Source organism: Drosophila hydei, unplaced genomic scaffold, assembly GCF_003285905.1.
Source record: "Drosophila hydei strain 15085-1641.00,03,60 unplaced genomic scaffold, DhydRS2 tig00000090-arrow-arrow-pilon, whole genome shotgun sequence".
Taxonomy (NCBI): domain Eukaryota; kingdom Metazoa; phylum Arthropoda; class Insecta; order Diptera; family Drosophilidae; genus Drosophila; species Drosophila hydei.
Genome location: NW_022045662.1, coordinates 1,470,101 through 1,489,849, shown reverse-complemented (window position 1 = coordinate 1,489,849; position 19,749 = coordinate 1,470,101). Strand labels below are relative to the sequence as shown.

The window sequence follows — 19,749 nt, the reverse complement described above, 5'->3', positions numbered from 1 at the left end:
GTCGTTTCAGATGTACGTTTGCGAGGAATGCGGCCACACGACCTGCGAACCGGAGGTCCATTATCTGCACCTGAAGGACAATCATCCGTTTTCGCCGGCCCTGCTTAAGTTCTACGACAAACGTCACTTCAAGTTCACCAATTCGCAGTTCGCGAACAATTTGCTCGGCCAGTTGCCGATGCCGGTGCATAACTAACTAACCAACTAAACTGTAGAGATACATATATATATATATATATACCAATATATATACAATATGAACTAGCTGTACTTAGCTTAAGATCTAAGGTAAACTAACTGAAAAGAAAAAACGTAAATGCAAATTCAACTTTAAGCTGAAGTTTTATGAAAACTGCCCCCACGAAAATGGAGAGATTATGTTTTGTACATTTATAATACAACATTATATCACGCACACACACATCATATATATATTTATATATATCTGTATTCATATCTATATCTCATTTAGTTGCTAGACACCTAATCGATAGAGAACAAAGCAAAATATTTAATTTTTAGTTTAGCTCAAGAATTTCGAAATGGAAAACACATTTTCGCTTTGCTGTGCAAAAAAAAAAAAAAAAAAAAAAAAAAACAAGAAAACAAATTAAGCAAAATTCGATAAGAGAAGAACAATTTCGAAAAATAATTATCATATTAATTTAGTTGAATATGAAGAAGAAGCAAAACTTAATAGATCTTAAGTTATTTTTTCTCAAAAACTAATTTTATGCGCTTAGTCAAAAGTTTATTTTATTTCATTTTTTTCGAAACAAATATTTTTTGTAGTTCTTTAAGCTTTAAACTAAGTTTCGAATGCTTTAAGCAACTGAGAACAAGAACAAGAAAGAGAAATAGAAACATAAATAAAAATGAATTATCGATTGTCGTCGATTGTGAGTTATCGATTCATCATTTACAGTTTTTAGTGTTTTTTCTATAGCTAAATGAACAAGCTGCAAAAACCTTGCATTTATTTACAATCAAATATATATAGAAGAAGAAGAATAGGAGGAGAGAAAGTACTAACACTTAGAAACTTAAGAGCTCTACAAATATTGTATTCTATTTATTTTTTTATAGAGTTTTTGAACAAGAAAAAAAGAAGACAAATTCATTGTAAAGAGGCATTAAAAACACAAAAAAAGGAATTTTTTAAGCTAAAATAAACAAATGTAAGCTAATTTATGCTGTTCATAAATGAAGTCAAAGCACAAACACATCTAATGTAATATAAAATATATATATACATAAATTTATATATATATATATAAATATATATATATATATATATATATATATATATTTAAATAATATATAAGCTAAGCATTTCAATGAATTTAGTTTAATTTTTTTTATGTTTTATTTTTTAGTTTTTTTGTATTTAAAAACAAGCTGAAGCGAACCACCAATTTGTACTGAAGAATCATGAAATATATATATATATATATATATATATATATATATATATATATATATATATATATATATATATATATATATATATATATATATATATATAGCAAAAGTTTAAGCTGGCTAATTTTTTGAAATATTTTCAAAACACATATATATTATATATAAATATATATAGGTATAGCTATATAATAAACTTTGTTTGTGAACAGCAATTCAGCTGCAAGTTTAAATATTTTTTTATGAACACGCATTTTGCTTAATAAGTTTCATTGAAAATATATTATTATTATTATTATTATTATTAATATTACTATTTTTTTTTGCATAGTTTTTTAAGCAACAACGGGTTATTTGTGCAATCGCTTGGTGTTGGTAAAAAAAAAGACAAGAAAATGAAACAAAAGCAAAAGAAAAGTAAAGAATACTTAACTTTAAAGATTATATATATATATATATATATATATATATATATATATATATATATATATATATATATATATATATATATATATATATATATATATGAAATATATACCTAATTTACATAACATTTAGCTATTTAGTTCATCTTCCAGCCTTAGTTTCAACTTTCTGCTTTAGCTTTAAAAAAACATATGAAACTCATTGAAAATTGTAATTTAAAGGCCTTAACTATATATATAATATATATATGTATACACTCACCCACACACACATCATGCACTTCCATGACAAACAAAATGAAATTAAGAAAATTGGAAATTTTTTTTAATTTTTTACAATTTTTCTCAAAAATTTAAAAACAAAAATAAGAAGAACAAGAAGATCAAAAATAAAGATCCGAAATAAATGTATCCAAAATTCAGTTTATCGAATCGACATTGAATTAGTTTTAAATGCACATTTTTTTTTTAAACTTAACTATTATATGTACACTATATATAAAGTTTATAATAAATATTGAATATTACAAAATTAAAAGACTTTGATTTTTATTTTGAGCCTGGGGCCTAGGCTACTTAAATGTTGTCGAGTCCTCGTTGGAGTAATTACTTATTCCTGTCAGAGCTGGATCAATTTTTGATATGAATCCAATGGCCGTTCACAACTTTGGCGTAACTCAATTGATTTTGGTTGTGTTACCCATATTTTTTTCTGGAATATATATAGGATCACAAATCCATTACACTCTCCTTATCTGACTCTTTTTCTTTCCCTTATTCACTTTCACTTTCTGTGCCCGTATCTCTATCGCCCTCTCTCCGCCCTTCTCAATTCACAAATGAGTTAAAAAATTAATTTTTTTTTCAAATATTTTTCACTTTATTTATTTCGCTAGTTTTCATTATATTTTATTTTCAGTGTTTTTCTTTGTTTGTGTTTAATATTTTTTCAATTTTTTTGTGTTTTTTAAATTGTTTTTTTTTGTTGTTTTTCTCTCGATTTTTTTGGTATTTTTTACATTAATTACTGAAATACACACACAGACACGGAATTACAATAAAAACTAAATTTTTTCCAGTTTTTTTGTTTTGTTTTTGTTTCACATGAATTAATATATATTTTTTTATTATCAAGAATTGTAATATATGTATTGTATTTTGTTTTTAATAGTTTAGAGAAGATTTTGTTTTTTTTTTTTAAATTTAGTTGTGATTAGTTAAACTAAATACATTTAAAAAAATTCAACTATTCAAAAAAAAGAGTATAAAAACTGAAGTATATATATATTTTTTAAATTTTTACCAAGAATATTTTTCCCATTCGTTTTTGTTTTTGTAAGTTTGAGCAAATTTTTCTTTTTTTTAATTACAATGTCATTTACACAGATAAAACTATAACTATATATATACATATATGTATATATATTTATATATATATATATATATATATGCTTTTTTTTAGTTTGCTTTAATTCTTATTAATTTTTTATTTTATTGATATGAACCACAAAAATTCGCCCGCTTCTCGAACAAATCAAAGACAAAAAAAAAATGTTTTACAAAATATATTTTTGTTAATATGTAGTTTTTTAGTAATATAGTAAATATATTATATATATATATATATATATATATATATATATATATATATATATATATATATATATATATATATATATATATATATATAACTTTTTTAAATTATATAAAAGCAAGAAAATTACAAATAAAATTAAGTTTTAAATATACAGATATAAATATATAAAATTAATTCATTTGCTGCTGATTAAATGTTTAAATAATTAAAGATAAATGTAAATTAAGATGTTATTAGTTTTCTGTTCTCGTTTTGTTTTATTTATTTGATTTTGTTTTTAAACATAATTTTGTGTTAAATGTGATTAATACGTATAACAGCAGCGCGAGTTTATTTTTCTTTCACATGGTTTTCCTTCTACTCCACTTTTTTCTCTTCATATAATTTTTATTGTTTAGTTTTACACACATCGAATTTTTTTTAAATTTTTATTTAATTGGTAGCTTAGGCAGAGACTAACACTAAAAACAGACACATTTCGTTTAAATTTGTTTATGTTTTTTGTTGTTTAATAGTTTAATATCATTATCATATTCATATACATATATATATATATATATATATATATATATATATATATATATATATATATATATATATATATATATATATATATATATATATATATATATGTATATATATTGTATATATATTTTTTTTATGTTAATTATGTAAACATTTATTTTATTATATTTTGTTTTATGTCATATGTTAAAAATGCTTCTAAAAATTGTTTACCATATATATATATATATATATATATATATATATTTATATATTTATATATATATATATTTTTAATAATTGTTTTATTGTACACACTACACACTTAATTGTTTTTGTTTTTCAAAAATTTGTTTTAGTTGTTTTTGTATAATACTGAAAATACGACTAGACATTCATAATATATATATAAATATGATTTTGCTTTTGTTTGTTTCCTTTTCTATATATCTTTATATATATATATATATATATATATGTATATATATGTATATATACATATATACATATATATAGATATATATATATATATTTATGTTTCGTGGGCTTTAGGTTTTGTTCAGATTGAAATTGTTCGGCTTTGTTTGCATTCGTTTTCGTTTTCGTTTTTTTTTAATATTTCTCAAAAATGCTCTTAAAAAACTTCAACGTCTACGTCTTGTTCTTGTTCAACTTTTACTTTTATTTTGTTTTGGTTGAGGCGGTTTTTCAGTGTAGAAAAATAAGTACAACAAAAATTTGGAAAATTTTGGAAAAAGTGCAAAAAAATGAATTCAATTCCAAACAAAATTGAAATTTTAGTTCCGTTTTTTTACACATTTTTTTACTATTTTTTTAACAATAATTTTTTATTATTATTATTTTCTCTTCTTTCATTATCTGTCAATTATTGATTTTCATTTTGTTTTTTATATATATAAATCTTATAGCATTAAAAACAATTTCATGTATTATTATTATTATTATTATTAGTAATAGAAGTATATACGTTTTGTTTTTTATACGTTTTGCTACACATTTAATTAATTGTTTATATACTATATGTTCGTGTATATATATATATATATATATATATATATATATATATATACATATATATATATATCATATTCATAACTGAATATTTTATTTTTAATGCAAATTTTTTTTACTTTTTATATTATTTTTATTACCAAATCGAAGACGTCCCAAGTTGTGATTGTTTAAATTTTACATATTTTTTGAGTTTTTTTACCAACTTTTTTTTTGTAACTTGTTCTTAGGTACATTTACTTAATTAAAAAAAAAATATAAAATAAAAAATTCTCTTTTTTATTTTTGTTTTTAGAATATAAAATATTGCGCTTCGTGTGTTTGTGTATGTGTGAGGGGCGTGGCCTCTGCGTTTTTGCTTAACTTTCATACAAACTTTTCCTTTCCTGATTTGTAGTTAAAAAAAATACATTTTCTTTTTCGCTCAGTGTAAACGACTCGCTCTCTCTCTCTCTGTCTCTCGCTTTCCTTCCTTACTTCCTTTATTCTGTGTATGTGTGCGTGTATTTGTACATATATATGTATGTATTTATCTATAAATTTCTTGTTACGCTTTTGTTATCTTTTTTTTGTTTTATTTCTTATTTTTTAACATTTATTTTATTTGTATTGCTGAAAAATTTGGCCTCCAAGCCTTTTGTTAGTTTCTGTTCTGGTTTTCTGTTCTTTTTGTGTTCAATTTTTCGTGGCTTGGTTTACGCTTATAAAATAGTTTTTTGTTTTTGCTTAAGAGAATTACAATTGTTTTTTAATTTTTAATTTTTAATTTTATATATATATATATATAGATATATATATAATATAAAAAATTTGTTCACTTTTTGTGTGCGCAGTCGTTGAGATTTCTTGTTGTTGTTTGTTGATTTGTTTTGGTGCTAAAAAGTTTTTCGTTTTTTTTTGTTTTTTTTTTTTTTGCATTTCCATTGGCTTTTCTTGAAGTTTTTCCATTTGTGGGCTTTTACGGGCGGGGTTTTTGTATGTGTGTGTAGGTGTAGGTGTGTGTGTGTGTGTGTGTGTGTGTGTGTGTGTGTGTGTGTGTACATTGGTGCCAAATACAATTTGGTTTATTTCATATTGTTTCTTCTTTCGTTTCTTTTTTTTTAAGTTTTTAGTATATAAAATAGATTTCATATACAAAATTAGTTTCCTTTTTTATGTATATTTTTAAATTTAAAAAAAATTTGGTTTTTATGATTTAAAAGGACAAAAAATATGTGTATGTTTAGAATTGTTGATGCCAGTGTTCAGCTCTCGCTCTATCTTCTTTACACTTTACTATCGCTCGCTCGCTCGCTCTAACTCTCTGCTATGCTGCTTACGCTCGTTCTCCTTCTCTCCTTCTCCTCCCCCTTTCTGTACGTGGCAGGCAGTGCTTCAATGTTGCTATTAATTTCCTTTATGCCTTTGCAGTCAGCTTTGGTTTTTCGATCTTTTTTAGCATATTTTTAGATCATGTATGAAACGTGAGCTTTTTTTCGTTTGTCTCTAGTGTTGTTCTATCAATTGGACTTGGATTTTGTAATATAAATATATATATAGTCTACAAATTTGTTGATTTTATACCTATATATATACGAACTGATATATCCATTAAGCTGCTATAGCTATGGCTGCAAGGGCTTTGAACGCTTCGACAAGCCGAAGCTAAAATTTTCTCTTTCAGTTTTTTTGGCCTTATTTTTTAGGTTTTGTTACTTGTTACTTTGCTACTTCAATTGCAGTTAACATCGAACTCGCTTAGGTACTAAATATTAAATTTGTTGTTGCTCTCTTTTTAGCTCTTTTGTACATTTCTTTTGCGCATCAATGTTTATCCAATTGGCAGACGCTGCTCCTGGCTCCTGCTGCTTGCTATTGCTTCAACAACGCGTTCCATGCACATCAACAAAAGTTATTTGTTTTATTTTTTCTTTTTAAAAAAAGGCAACTGAAGGAAACAGAAAAGAAGTGCGGAAGACTTGGGTGTGTGTGTGTGTGTAGCATAAGCTGGGCCTGAAAAGCTGCAAAAACAAGCCTTAAAATGCGCGACAAAAGGTAATTTATATACATATATATATAAATATGTAAATATATATTTATATATATATATATACATGTGCTTGTCTGTGTGTGTGTAGTGCTTACAAATGCAACAACATTAACGTTAGGCATAACAAAGAAAAACAAACAGTTGCAATGCTGATTCAATGCTTCAAACGTTTACGAATAACGCAACAAAGCATAAAGCAAGAAATATATATATATATATATATATATGTAGCAGAACATTTCATATATATATATATATATATATATATATATATATATATATATGTATAGGTGTGTGTGTATGTGTGCGTTTATGCTCAACTATTTGGCTACATAATAATTATTTTAATATATATTTATTTTTTAGTTTAGATATATTTTCTTTAATTTTTTCAGGCGTTGCTAAAAAAAATAATAACTGTAAATTAAAAATTGCGTCCAATTTTTTTTTTTTTTTTAACATTAAATGCTTTGATTAATCTTTGTTAGTTTCAATTTGCGCTAAAAACTGTTTTTTTTTTTTGATTTTATATATTTTATTTGTTATTCAATTTTACAACGTGTCTGCTGCGTACGTTGCTGGCATGTATATATATACACATATGTTTCTTCTTCTTCTTCTTTATATAATAATTTACATGCTTAAAAAACCAAAGCGAAAGGAATTCAAAAAACTTGTTAATAAAATAAAAAATTGTTTCATTAAATGCAAAAAAATAAATTTTGTATATATTTCTATATATATATATATATATATATAAATATATATATGTATATATATATATATATATATATTGATATATATGTATTATATATATGTTAAGATCATGAACGTAGCTATAAATATTATATAAGCTATATATATATAGAGGTGTATGTGTGTGTGTATGAGTGTGTGTGTGTGTGAGTGTATATAAAGCATGCTCTAGAGCTTAGAACTATGAAAAAAATAAGCGCTTAAATATAATTCGCTCTATATATATATATATATATATATATATATATATATATATTACATTAGATATATAAGTAGTATATATATGTATATATATATGTGTGTGCGTGTGTAATTAATTAAAATTTAGAACTTAATTGCTAATTAAGGAAACCACAATAATTTCAATTTAAGTTTTTAAAGCACAAAACAAAAAACTTGCTAGGTTTTCATACTCTTCTTCTTCTTGTTCAAGATCAATAATACAAATTACAGTTACAATAGCTGTGTGTGGGCGCTTGTGTAGAGCAGGGCGTGGCATGTTTTATACTTTCTTGAGAATTGCACATTAGAATGGAGAATGGAAGTGGGAAACGAGAGTTAAATTATATCATATTTATCATATAGAGAGGGAGACAAAAAATACTGACAAGATTTGACAAAAAAAAAAAAAAATTAAATGAGAATTCATTTTTTTATATGTATTCATTTTACGAGTTGCTTAGTTTGGTAATTCTTAAGTTAAATTTGGTTTCGGGGGAAAAAATACTGAATGAAACAAAACAAAAAAAAGAAAACACAAAATTGAGGTTAAGCACGCCTAACAATAGCTCAGATGAGAAGCAATATATACACACATATATATATATATATATATATATATAGAAAAGAAAATGAAACAAAAAACAAATTCAGAAAATTCAACTGTAAACGAGATCAAAGGCAAACAAAATATTGAAAGGCGTGCAAACAGTTAGAGAGCGCAATACAAAGTGAGACAGAGACACAGAGAATGGGACACGCATAGAGAGAGAGAGACAGATAAATAGACTAGAAACAAATTTGAAGACAATTTCTGCACACAGACAAAGAGAGAGAGATAGATAGATACAGAGCAAGACAGACAGACACCAAGAGGAATTCGTGTAGTTCTCTGTCTGTGTGTGTGTGAAAGAGACAGTTAGCTATATATACTCATACATAGTAGCAGAGCAAATGCTGCTTTATCCATACTTTTTGTTCACTTTTTTTTGATTTTTTCTTTTTTGCCTTTTTCAATTATATAGAAACAACTACAAAATACAGTTACAAATACGTTTTACACATTGATTTAGTTTAAGATCACGTTAAGATCACGAGCGCGACAGAGATAGCTAATATATATATATATATATATATATATATATATATATATATATGTATGTATGCGTGTATATAGGTGTATACAAGAAGAAAAAAAACATAATCTCTCTCTAAATACATATATATACATATCTATAGATACATATACACTTGTTAAGGATAAATGGGCACATATATATATATACACAAATATATATATATATATGTGTATGCAAGCACACAAACATGTATGTGTGTGTGTGTGTGTGTGTGTTGTATGTGTTTGTGTGTGTGCGCGTGTGCGTCAATAATTCGAATTTTGTTGTTGTTGCTGTTGCAGCTGCGACTGCTACAACTGCTGCTGCTGCTGCTGCTCCTCTCGTCGCCTTCTGCTCATGCATCTGCCTTTGCTCATTTCTATGCTGGCTGGATCAGCTGCCCCACATGGAGACATCGTGAACGCCCGCCAACCACTGCCGTTTCCTCTTCCACTTGCGCTTCCTGTTCGGCTCCACTCAATTGTATATAAAGTTGGCCGCATCGCACAGGGCATCACTGTCATCATCGAATTTGCCGTTCATCGCATAGCTGCTCGTGCCGCTGCCATAGACCCATTCCTTCTTGATGAAGTCGCCGTCGGTGGTCGACGACGATGTATTGTGCAGGCCACCCAACGAGCTGTGGTCGAGCCGAAAGTCATCATCGTCGTCCGGATAGAGCTGAACGGGTATGCTGTCGGGTATGGAGTGCGGCTCGAACAGATTGCCATAGGGCGGCAGCGAATGACTTAAGTCGACGTGATGATCGACCAAATCATTCTCAAAATTCGATATACGAAACTTCGAGCTGGGCGGCGATTGGGGTGAATGTGGTGCAGCGGAGTCTTCAAACATAACTTCCTCCTTAATGAACATATCGTTGGAATTGTCGCCAGAGCCGGATGAATAGAGATTCGGTTCCACTTTGATAATGGCCGCTGTGGCCAAGGACGGTGAGGATTTCTCATCATCATCATCATCATCGAAATGATTGTGATGCTGATGATTATGATGATGCTGCTGCTGCTGCTGCTGCGGCTGTTGCTGCTGCGGCTGCTGTTGGTGCTGCTGGTGATGCTGTTGATGATTATGATGATGATGATTGTGATTATGATTGTGGTTATGATGCTGATTTAGCTGCTGCGGCTGCGGCAGCGGCTGCTGTTGTTGATGATGATGATGATGTCCATTGGTGGCTGCGCGCAATTGCACGCTCGTCTCATCGTCCTCGTTATCATCGTCATCATCATCATCATCGTCCATATCCGCTAGATGACGACGTCGGTGGTGGTTTCGGTGGTTATTGCGCGGCTGCGGCTGCGACTGCTGCTGCTGTTGCTGTTGCTGTCCAGTGACAACACGCACATTGCTGCTGCTGCAATTGCTCGCTGGCTGCTGTTGCTGCTGCTGCTGCTGCTGTTGCTGCTGCTGCTGATGGTTGCGCGTGCTGCGTATTATTGTGGAGCCGCCCAGCGCCGCAGATGACGCTATGGACAGAGGCACGCCCGTCGCCTTGGATACCAGCACGGTGGAGGAACACGATGTGGATGAAGATGACGGCGATTGCGCCGGCGAACCAACTGAAAGCAGAACAAAGTTGCCGGCATTAGTCAAGTCCATCAAAATAGCAATCAGCTATAGTCATATTCTGAAAAACTATATAGCTCAGGATCTTTATGGCCTAGACTTGAATATTTTGGTATGCGTTTGCTTAAACATCAAATGTTGCTCGAACAACTTTCATATCTGAAATATATTGTATCCAAGTTGAGTTATTGGCTGAGCTGAATAGAGTTGAGCTCATCCAGTAAGCATTGAGGCAACTGTGATAATTGTTTGTGAGTGTTAAAGCCGATTTTAAATAAGTTAAAAATTAGCTACGGAAGCTTTAAAGAAGTTGGTAATCATAATATTCACTCCTCATAGAGCTTCGGCTCGCATTGAACATTTTTAAGCTTAGAAATTAAATTCAACAGAAAACAGATTATCAAACCCTTTGCTTAGCTATAGATATGTTATCACATTAATATCAATTACTTTTCCCTCATCAACCGCTGTGACACAAGTTAAGGATTAATGTCATTTTCATGCTCAGTGAGCCATATGCTATCTTGCATAATTTCCAAGACAACGTAATCTTCCTACAAGTGAGCAAAACATTTTTTCCAAGAATTAAATTAAATTAAATTCTCAGGCTTTTGCTATGCACAATCAAGTTTCTAGTGCTGCAAGCTTACAAGTAATGTAAATTCAAATGCTATATGGATATAGATATATATAACGCTTGAATGTAGCCGATTTGATAGGTCTTTTCAGGTATGCAAAATTAATAATTTAGGATTTTAAATGAAATAAAGTTCACTAAATATTAGGTATGATTTAATGGGACTAGCTTATTTATAGTTTCTATATAAATAAAGTATTATTTTATATTATATTTTCTTCGTTTTTTTTTAATTTTTTATATATTATTTTATATTTTATATATTATATTTTATATATTATATTTTATATTTTTATATAGTTTTATATTTAATATTTTATGTTTTAAATTGTATTTTTAATATTTTATATATTTTATTATTTTATATTTTATATATTATATTTTATATTTTATATTTTATATAGTTTTATATTTAATATTTTAAATTGTATTTTTAATATTTTATATATTTTATTATTTTATATATTATATTTTATATTTTATATATTATATTTTATATTTTATATTTTATATTTTATAATTTATATTTTATATTTTATATTTTATATTTTATATTTTATATTTTATATTTGATAAAGTATATACTGTTTTTTATATATTGTTTTAATATTTGACATGCTCGTATTTTATTTTTTATATTTTAAATGTATATAAATAAATACATTTCCCCTGTGCATTACATTTCATTTTAAAAAATTTTCTTTTGTTCCTTGTTTTTTTTCAGATTTTTCCTATTTATAATATGCAAATTTGTATAACAGTTATCTTGCTTGAATTCTTTGTAACAGTTTGTATTATTATTTAAATTGGAAGATATTTGTTACTCACGAACTTCTACTCGCTTAAGTCTTTCGTTTGCTAACTGTGATTCATTTTTGTTCCATTCCTTGCTGTTTCATTTCATTTTGTCCGTTTTCTACTCGCTACTCGCTCTCGTTACATTTAGTTCGTTACTCTTCCTTAAACTGCTCTACTCCAGTTAGAGTTCTAAAAATCTTTCTGTAAGTTTTAGAGACATACGCTCGTCTTTATGCTACTATCCACTCGTTACACTTGACTCGTGTTTATTACTGTTGTTGTCCTACTCGCTAAATTGAACTCTTCTTCTAGTTCCGCCGTTGTCAAGATTGGCTTAAGATGTCTACATAATTATTCAGTGAACTTCAGCTACTGGCTACAAGTTATACCTTCCTCGTCACTCGTCACTCGTCAACCATTGGAACTACCTTCTCCGAGTTTCATAATCCCTTAGCCTTCTAGTTACTTACCGCCCGTTTGCTGCACTACGCTGGCCAGCGCTGAGCTGAGCGTGCCCGTCGAATGAATGATCGGCGTTTTACGCAACAATTGCTGTGCCAAATTGCTGGCCGCAGTTGCAACATTACTGCTGTTGCTGCCACCGCTGCTGCTGCTACTGCTGTTATTGATGTTATTGATGTTGTTGTTGTTGTTGGTGTTGCTACTGCTGCTGCTGCTGCTGTGGCCATTGCTATGCGTATGGCTGTGGCTGTTGCTGTTGGCATTGTTGGTGGCGTTGATGATGTGATGGCCGTTGCTGGTGCCTGCACCGCTCTGTATGACCTGTGTGTGCAGCACGCTCGAACAGTTGCCATTGCCGGCTGGATTGTCCGATTGCTGTTGCTGTTGCATATAGTTCTTGATGACAATGGTGCGCGTGGGTGTAGATACAATATATTGTTGCTGTTGCTGTTGTTGGTGTTGTTGTTGGTGTTGTTGTTGTGGTTGCTGTTGCTGCTGCTGTTGTTGTTGCTGTTGCGAGTGTGTTGAGCTGGCTGAGGAGTGGGCCTGCTGTAGCGAGGCATTCGATGAGGACTCATTGGAGGAGTCCTCGCCGGTGGTTAAACGACTATTGGTCAAATTGTGAACAGCGCTCTCCGTCTCCTCGTCGCTCAGGCCCGACTGATCGTCCAGCTCCATTTCATGCTGTTGCTGTTGCAGATGATGTTGCTGCTGTTGTTGTTGCTGTTGCTGCTGCTGTTGCTGTTGCTGTTGCAGACTGCTGCTGGCTTGTTCCAGTTCTGGTTCCAGTTTGACATTGGCTGTTGCTGCTGTCACAGCATTGTTACTAATATTATTGTTGTTGTTGCTATGGTTGTTGTTGCTGCTGCTGCTGCTGCTGCTACTGCTGGCAGCACTGCCCTTCGGTTGATCCCGCAAATGCACCTGCATGTGCGTCTGCAGCGACGATTGCGTATGCAGCTTCTTCTTGCACACTTTGCACTCAAAGGGAAAGTCGCCCGTGTGCGTGCGTGCATGAATTTTCAAATTGTAGCGCTGACCAAAGCCCTTGCCACACACATCGCATCTGCAAGAAATGAAAGAGACAGATAGATAGATAGAGAGAGAGAGAGGGAGAGGGAGAGCGAGTTAGTTATAAATGTAATTCCAATCAAATTTGATCCACTCACTTGTGCAGCTTAACGCCCGAATGCAGCTTCGAGTGGCCGCGCAGCGAGGCCAACGCGCTAAACACTTTGCCACAGATCTCGCAGGTTAGATTCACATTCTCGTTGTGTATCTTCTTGTGGACCTTAAAGTACTCAAAGCTCATGAACTCCTTGTGACACACTTCGCATTTGTATTTGTGCCTCTCCGATTGCTGGCCCGTGTGCACGCGCATATGCTTAATGAAATTGGGACGAAAGCGTACGACACGGCCGCAGATCTGGCATTCATAGGGCTTGCAGCGCAAACAATGCTTCTCATAGTTCTTCAGAGACTTCAAGACCATGTTGCAGATGGCGCATTTCATATTGTTGGCATGCCCGCTGCGGTGTATGTCAAAGAGCTCCTTCGAATCGAACTTTTCCACACATTCCATGCACTGATAACTGGTCGTGGATGTTGCCACATTGCTTGTGGCAGGCGCTGGCTTGATGGACTGATGTTGCTGCTGCTGTTGCTGCTGCTGTTGTTGCTGCTGTTGTTGTTGTTGTTGTTGTTGCTGTTGCTGCTGCTGCTGTTGTTGTTGCTGCTGCTGCTGCTGTTGCGCCAGTGCTAGCGCCGCCAACTGTTGCTCGTTGCTGGGCGACGGCGCTGCTGCTGCAGCTGCAACAGTTGCCGCTGCCTGTGGCGCCTGCGTTGTTGCCGCTGCCGTTGCCTGCGCCGCCGTCGCCGCCTGCAATATGAGCTGTGCGGTGGGTCCGCCCGTCTGCTGAACCACATTCAGCACCGTCATCGGACTGCGACTGATAACAGCAGCAGCGGGCATTCGCACATAGGTGGCGCCAGTCAGGCTGCTCATTGTCGCGTTGCTAATGTAGACGGGACGACGCTGCAGCTGCACCAGCGCCGCCTCCGACACCGGCACGGCCAAAGCGCGCGTCGTGGTGCTCACAATGCTGCCCGCCGGCAGCACCAGCTGCTGGGCCGATGTTGAGTACTCCAGTTGTTGTTGCAGTGACTGTTAATGGATAGATACAAAGATATTTCGGTTAATAAATCAAGCCAACGCTAATTACTTTTAATTACTTGAGTAATTGGGAGAGTTCAAATAATTTTTCCCAGTTTAACATTTCAAAATTACCCATCTCCGGAACTATTCTAATTCAATATGCAATTAAATTGCTCAAATTTTAACTAATTATTCTTAATTACTTTTCAATTACTCACTATGACAGCTACTTGAGTTGTTTTGATATGTCTTTTAATATTCAATTGAATTTGCTTTTTTAATTACTTCTGATTATTATGAGCAAATAGAATTGCGTGAGCTAATTACTTTTAATTATTAATCATTAGGTAATTTGAAAAGAAATTCTCTTTAAATATTTAATTTAATTACTTTTCATTATTTTGCTTTTGGAATTGGCAATTTCTAGATTTTCTTTAATTATTTTAAAAATTATAATTACTTTGCTTTGAGTAATTGATTTGCTTTAGCTAATTCATTTTAATAAAAGTATTTAATTAATTGTTAATCGTATTAAAGTTGACTAATTATTTCTAATTATATGCTATGAAAATTCCATGAATAATTGCTAAAAGTTAATAGTTATTAATTGTTACTTTACCTAATTGAAAATCAGTTAATTATATTAAATTATTAATTATACTGATTACTTTTATTAATTTACTATAGCGATTCCATGACGGATAGGAAAAGAGTTAATTATTAATAAATTAACTAAGAGGAATTTGTTTACTACATTTAATTTTAATTATTTAGTATGCTATATATATATATATATATATATATATATATAAAAAATTCCTCTTAGTTAGTTTATTAATAATTAACTCTTTTCCTATCCGTCATATATATATATGAATACTTGAAAAAGAGTTAATAATTAATTAAGTAACTAAGCGGAATTAGTGAAGTAAATTCAATTTAAATTACTTTTTACTATATACTATAACAATTACTTGCATTTCACCAGCTTTTACACTATTAATTAAATTAAATTTTAAATACTGAACTAACCTGATTCCGAAACTTATTTACCTTAATTACATGTGTGAGTGCATTATATTACAATACATTAAGTGCATTAGGAGGCTACGATATCTATCGAAGACATATTATTTGCACGGAAAGTGAATCAAGCCTAGCCTAGATTGATGGTATGAATCAATCGTGACAATTTCTTATACACATGTAGCTTAGGTAATTACTTTAAATTACCTTCTCAATTTAACACTAATTACTCAAGTAATTGTAAAATCTAAACCGTTTTACCGTGCGTCATGCTTTATACCTCGATTTGTTGCTGTTGCTGTTGCTGCTGCTGCTGCTGCTGCGCTGGCTGCTGCTGCTGCATGTGCTCATCCTCATCCTCCTCCTCCTCCTCATCTTCGTCAGGCAGTTCGTCCAGCTCCAGTTTGACTTGCGTTTGCATATGTTGTTGTTGTTGTTGTTGCAGATGTTGCTGATGATGATGTTGCTGTTGCTGATGCAGATGATGATGTTGTTGCTGTTGTTGTTGCTGCTGTTGCTGCTGATTGTGCAGATGATGATGATGTTGATGGTGTTGCTGCAAATGCGTCGCCGTCTCAGGCTCCTCATCAGCTTCGGCTGCCTGCGCCTCCTCCTCGATGTCCTGCAGATTTTCATCGTTAAGCTCCGGATCTTCCTCTTCCTCCTCCTCATCGGGATCATCCTCAAGCTCCTGTTGCTCTTCTTTGATGTCGCTGGCAGCCATCACGGAGCCGGCGCCGCTGGCCGTCGATTGAATGATGATGCGACGGCCATTCAGCAGATGATGTTGCTGCTGTTGTTGTTGTTGTTGCTGCTGTGCACGATGTTGCTGCAACAACAGTTGCTGATGATCCTCAACACTCAAACTGTTGTTGTTGTGGCTATTTATATGATTGTTGTTGTTGTTGTTGTTGTTGTTGTTGCTGCTGCTGCTACTGCTGCTGCTATTGTGGTTGATGTAGGCGGAAGCGCTGTTTGTTGTTGTTGTCGTTATTGTTGCATTTGTTGTTGTCGGTGGGTGGTTGTCGAGCTTGGACGCAGCTGCTGCCGCCGCCGCCGCTGCCGCTGCTGCCGTCGCCGCTGCTGCTGCCATATTGAGCTGCTGCTGCAGCTGCAGCTGCTGTTGCTCGTCATCCTGCTCCATGGGAGCATCTTGTAGTATAAATTCGATTTGTTGCGATAATGCGCTATCATTGATGGCAATCAGTCCGTCCATATCTTTGGCCGCGACGTTGACGGCGGCAGCGCTGCCGCTGCCACAGCTGCTGTTATTATTATTGCTGTTACTGTTACTGCCGGCAAAGAGTGAAGGCAGCGCAGTTGCGTTGCTGCTGGCTGCATTTGTTGCGCTGCTGCTGCTGCTGGCCATGGCAACACCAACGCCAACAACAACAGCACAAACACCTACGCCAACAACAACACTGAAAGCTCGACTGCTGCTGCCGCTGGGTTTGCTGCTTGACTTTTTCTTTCCGTTCCTTCTGCCTTCCCTTTCTTTTTTTTTCTTCTTCACCTCAACAGTTCCTTCTGCAAGTTTCGCTCTCGCTTGCTCCTTTTTGTTGTATTTTTGTGTTTCGTTTCTCGTGTGCGTTTAGCGTTGCTTCCGTTTTGTTTCTATTTTTTTTTTTTGTTTTAGTTATTGCACGTTACTTCGTTTTGTTTTTCTACTTCTACGGCTATTCTATCGCCTATCGCTTTTGCGTTTGTTATTGTTATTGTTATTATTCTCGTGTGTGTTTGTGTTTTTGTTTTGTATATGTTTTTTTCTTCTCTCTTTTGTTGCACTCTTCTCTTTTTAGTTTGAAGCAATTGTTTCGCTTTGCTTTGCTTCGCTTTTTTTGAACGTCGCCGCGTCGTTCGGTCATGCGTTGCTTTTTGCTGCTTTCCACGCGTTGGCGGCGGCTGCTGCTGCGACGCTGTGTGGCGCTTCTTCTGCTACTGCGGCGGCTGCTGCGGCAATGGCGCATTCGTTGGCTTTCCACATTTTTTTTTAAATTTTTTATTTTTTAATATTTCTTTGCTTTGTTGCGGCCGAATACTTTTTGTGATTTTTTTATTTTATTATTTTTATTTATTTTTAGTTCTCTTTTGTTTTACTTTGATTCAAAAAACAAACAAAAAAAAACAACACATTGCATACGTTCCAACAACACCAGCAACAACTATAAGTAGAAGAAGAAGAGGTGGGGGCACTTTAGAGCGTTTATTGTTATTGTTATTATTATTATTGATTTCCTTTTTGAATTGCCATTCATCAAATGCTATGTTGCAGCTGTTTCGGAGTCTCTTCTAATTCATGCAATTATCCACATATATAAATATATATATTTTTATATATTTCTATATATTCACTTTTTGTATTTGTATTTAATTAGTAAATGCGTTTTACAAAATACTTTAGCTCCCTTCCTGCCTGTTTGCCTGCCTTGCTCGCACTCGCACTCTCTCGCCTCTCGCTCTCACTAACGCTAGCTGACTGGCACAGGCACACGCACACACACACTTGCACACAACCGCACGCACGGACGCACGCATACAAACGCAAATACGCGCGCGTGAACAAAAACAACAAAAATTAATTTTAGCTTTTCCACAAGTTTTTCACATTTGCTCCATTTTCATTGATTCCATGATTCTTCTATCTTTCACACACACTCATTTTGACCTTTTTCCTTTCGCCTTTGCACGCTTTTCGCTGCTACAATTGCTGCTGCTGGCTGCTTCCTCTTCTTCTACCTTATTCTTTAGCTTTGCTTTCAGTTTTGTGGCCTATTCCTTGTTCCCGTGTCGTTTTTCACACACCATAAAAACGTCAAACTTGAAAATTTTTTGGTTATTTTTGGGTATGGAAATTTTATATTTTTGTTTTTTTTTTTTTTGTATTTTTTGCTTTTATTGGCTCTGCGTGATTTTGCTTTTGCTTTTGCGACGCGACGCGACAGCAAAAGATTAGCGGCTGCGCTGCTTTGCTGCTGCTGCTGCTACTACTGCTGTCAATTTGCTTTGCTCCCCCGCGAGCATTCTTTTTTACCGCTGCTGCTACTCACACAAAGAGAGCCGTTTTGGATCTTACGTTTTTTGTTGCTGTTCTTAATTTTTCGACCACACGCTTTCACACTCAGATTCGTGTGTGCGGCACACAGGGTTGCACACACATAGGCGGCAAACAACACTGACAGTGTTGCCAAACGGCCGCCGGCCGGTGTTGCGCAGCGCGTAATTTGCGCAAAATTTTAAGCAATAAACTAATTTCACACAGCAATTAAAATTAAATTTTGCTAAATTAAATACGAATTTTAATTTGTTTAACAATTTTAAACTCAGGCAAAATGCTTAGCAGCAAACGAAATGGATTTGGCTATCGCTTGCTTTGCTTGTCAGTTGTTTTTCGTTGCCTTTGCCTTGCCTTTTCTTTTTTGGCTTACAATTCGCCTTTGCTCACACACACTCACACCCACACACAAACACACGAACAAACAGCGTACACCCAATTATAAAGGATAGGGCGCTTGGAGCTAAACTTTTGGCTGCGGCATAATAAGCGTCACAGAAGAGAGAGAGAGAGAATGAATGAGCAATATAATGCGCATCAGAGTGACGAGCTGAGAAATGGAGAACGAGAGAGAGAAGGAACGGAAAGTCAAGAGTGGAGCGCAGAGCCGTTTTATTTCGACAGTTTTTGAATTACGGCGGTGCTGCTGCTTGTTATTTTAGCTTAACACCCCAACAACAACAACAACAACAACTATAACATCACCTTCGTTCGACCGAGAGTCAATTCTCAGCGTGGTTGTCGTCAGGGGGTGGTGGTTGGCGTTTTGTGTTGGTGGTGTGATGCTTCCATTGTTGTTGTTGTTACTGCGCCCGTTAACTAGAAGTAGGGGCATTGGGGGTTGAATTTTGTGCCAGCAGGCGTCGCTAAATTCCATGCACACACACCCACATGCACACTCTCACGCAAGGGCTCAAATTAACACAGTATAAA

At 33.4% G+C, this 19,749-nt stretch overlaps 2 protein-coding genes across 2 annotated transcripts in view; one reads left to right on the top strand and one right to left on the bottom strand.

Moving 5' to 3' along the window:
* The window catches only part of LOC111594173 (transcriptional regulator ovo), a 29,305-nt gene extending 28,788 nt beyond the window's left edge, over positions 1–517 (top strand). Inside the window, exon 6 of the mRNA XM_023307358.2 lies at positions 11–517. Coding sequence (XP_023163126.2) covers positions 11–196 — 186 coding nt within the window. The 3' untranslated portion in view covers positions 197–517. The remainder of the gene's footprint in view (positions 1–10) is intronic.
* An 8,866-nt stretch (positions 518–9,383) lies between these two features.
* Positions 9,384–17,154, bottom strand: LOC111592992 (alpha-protein kinase 1). The gene is made up of 7 exons (XM_030223050.1): positions 16,717–17,154; positions 16,045–16,614; positions 13,753–14,747; positions 12,819–13,649; positions 12,592–12,707; positions 10,335–10,679; positions 9,384–10,157 (listed from the first exon to the last, which is right to left on the bottom strand). The coding sequence occupies exons 1-7, from the start codon at positions 17,131–17,133 to the stop codon at positions 9,577–9,579; spliced, it is 3,855 nt and encodes a 1,284-aa protein (XP_030078910.1). The 5' UTR covers positions 17,134–17,154; the 3' UTR covers positions 9,384–9,576.
* Between the last annotated feature and the right edge of the window lie 2,595 nt (positions 17,155–19,749).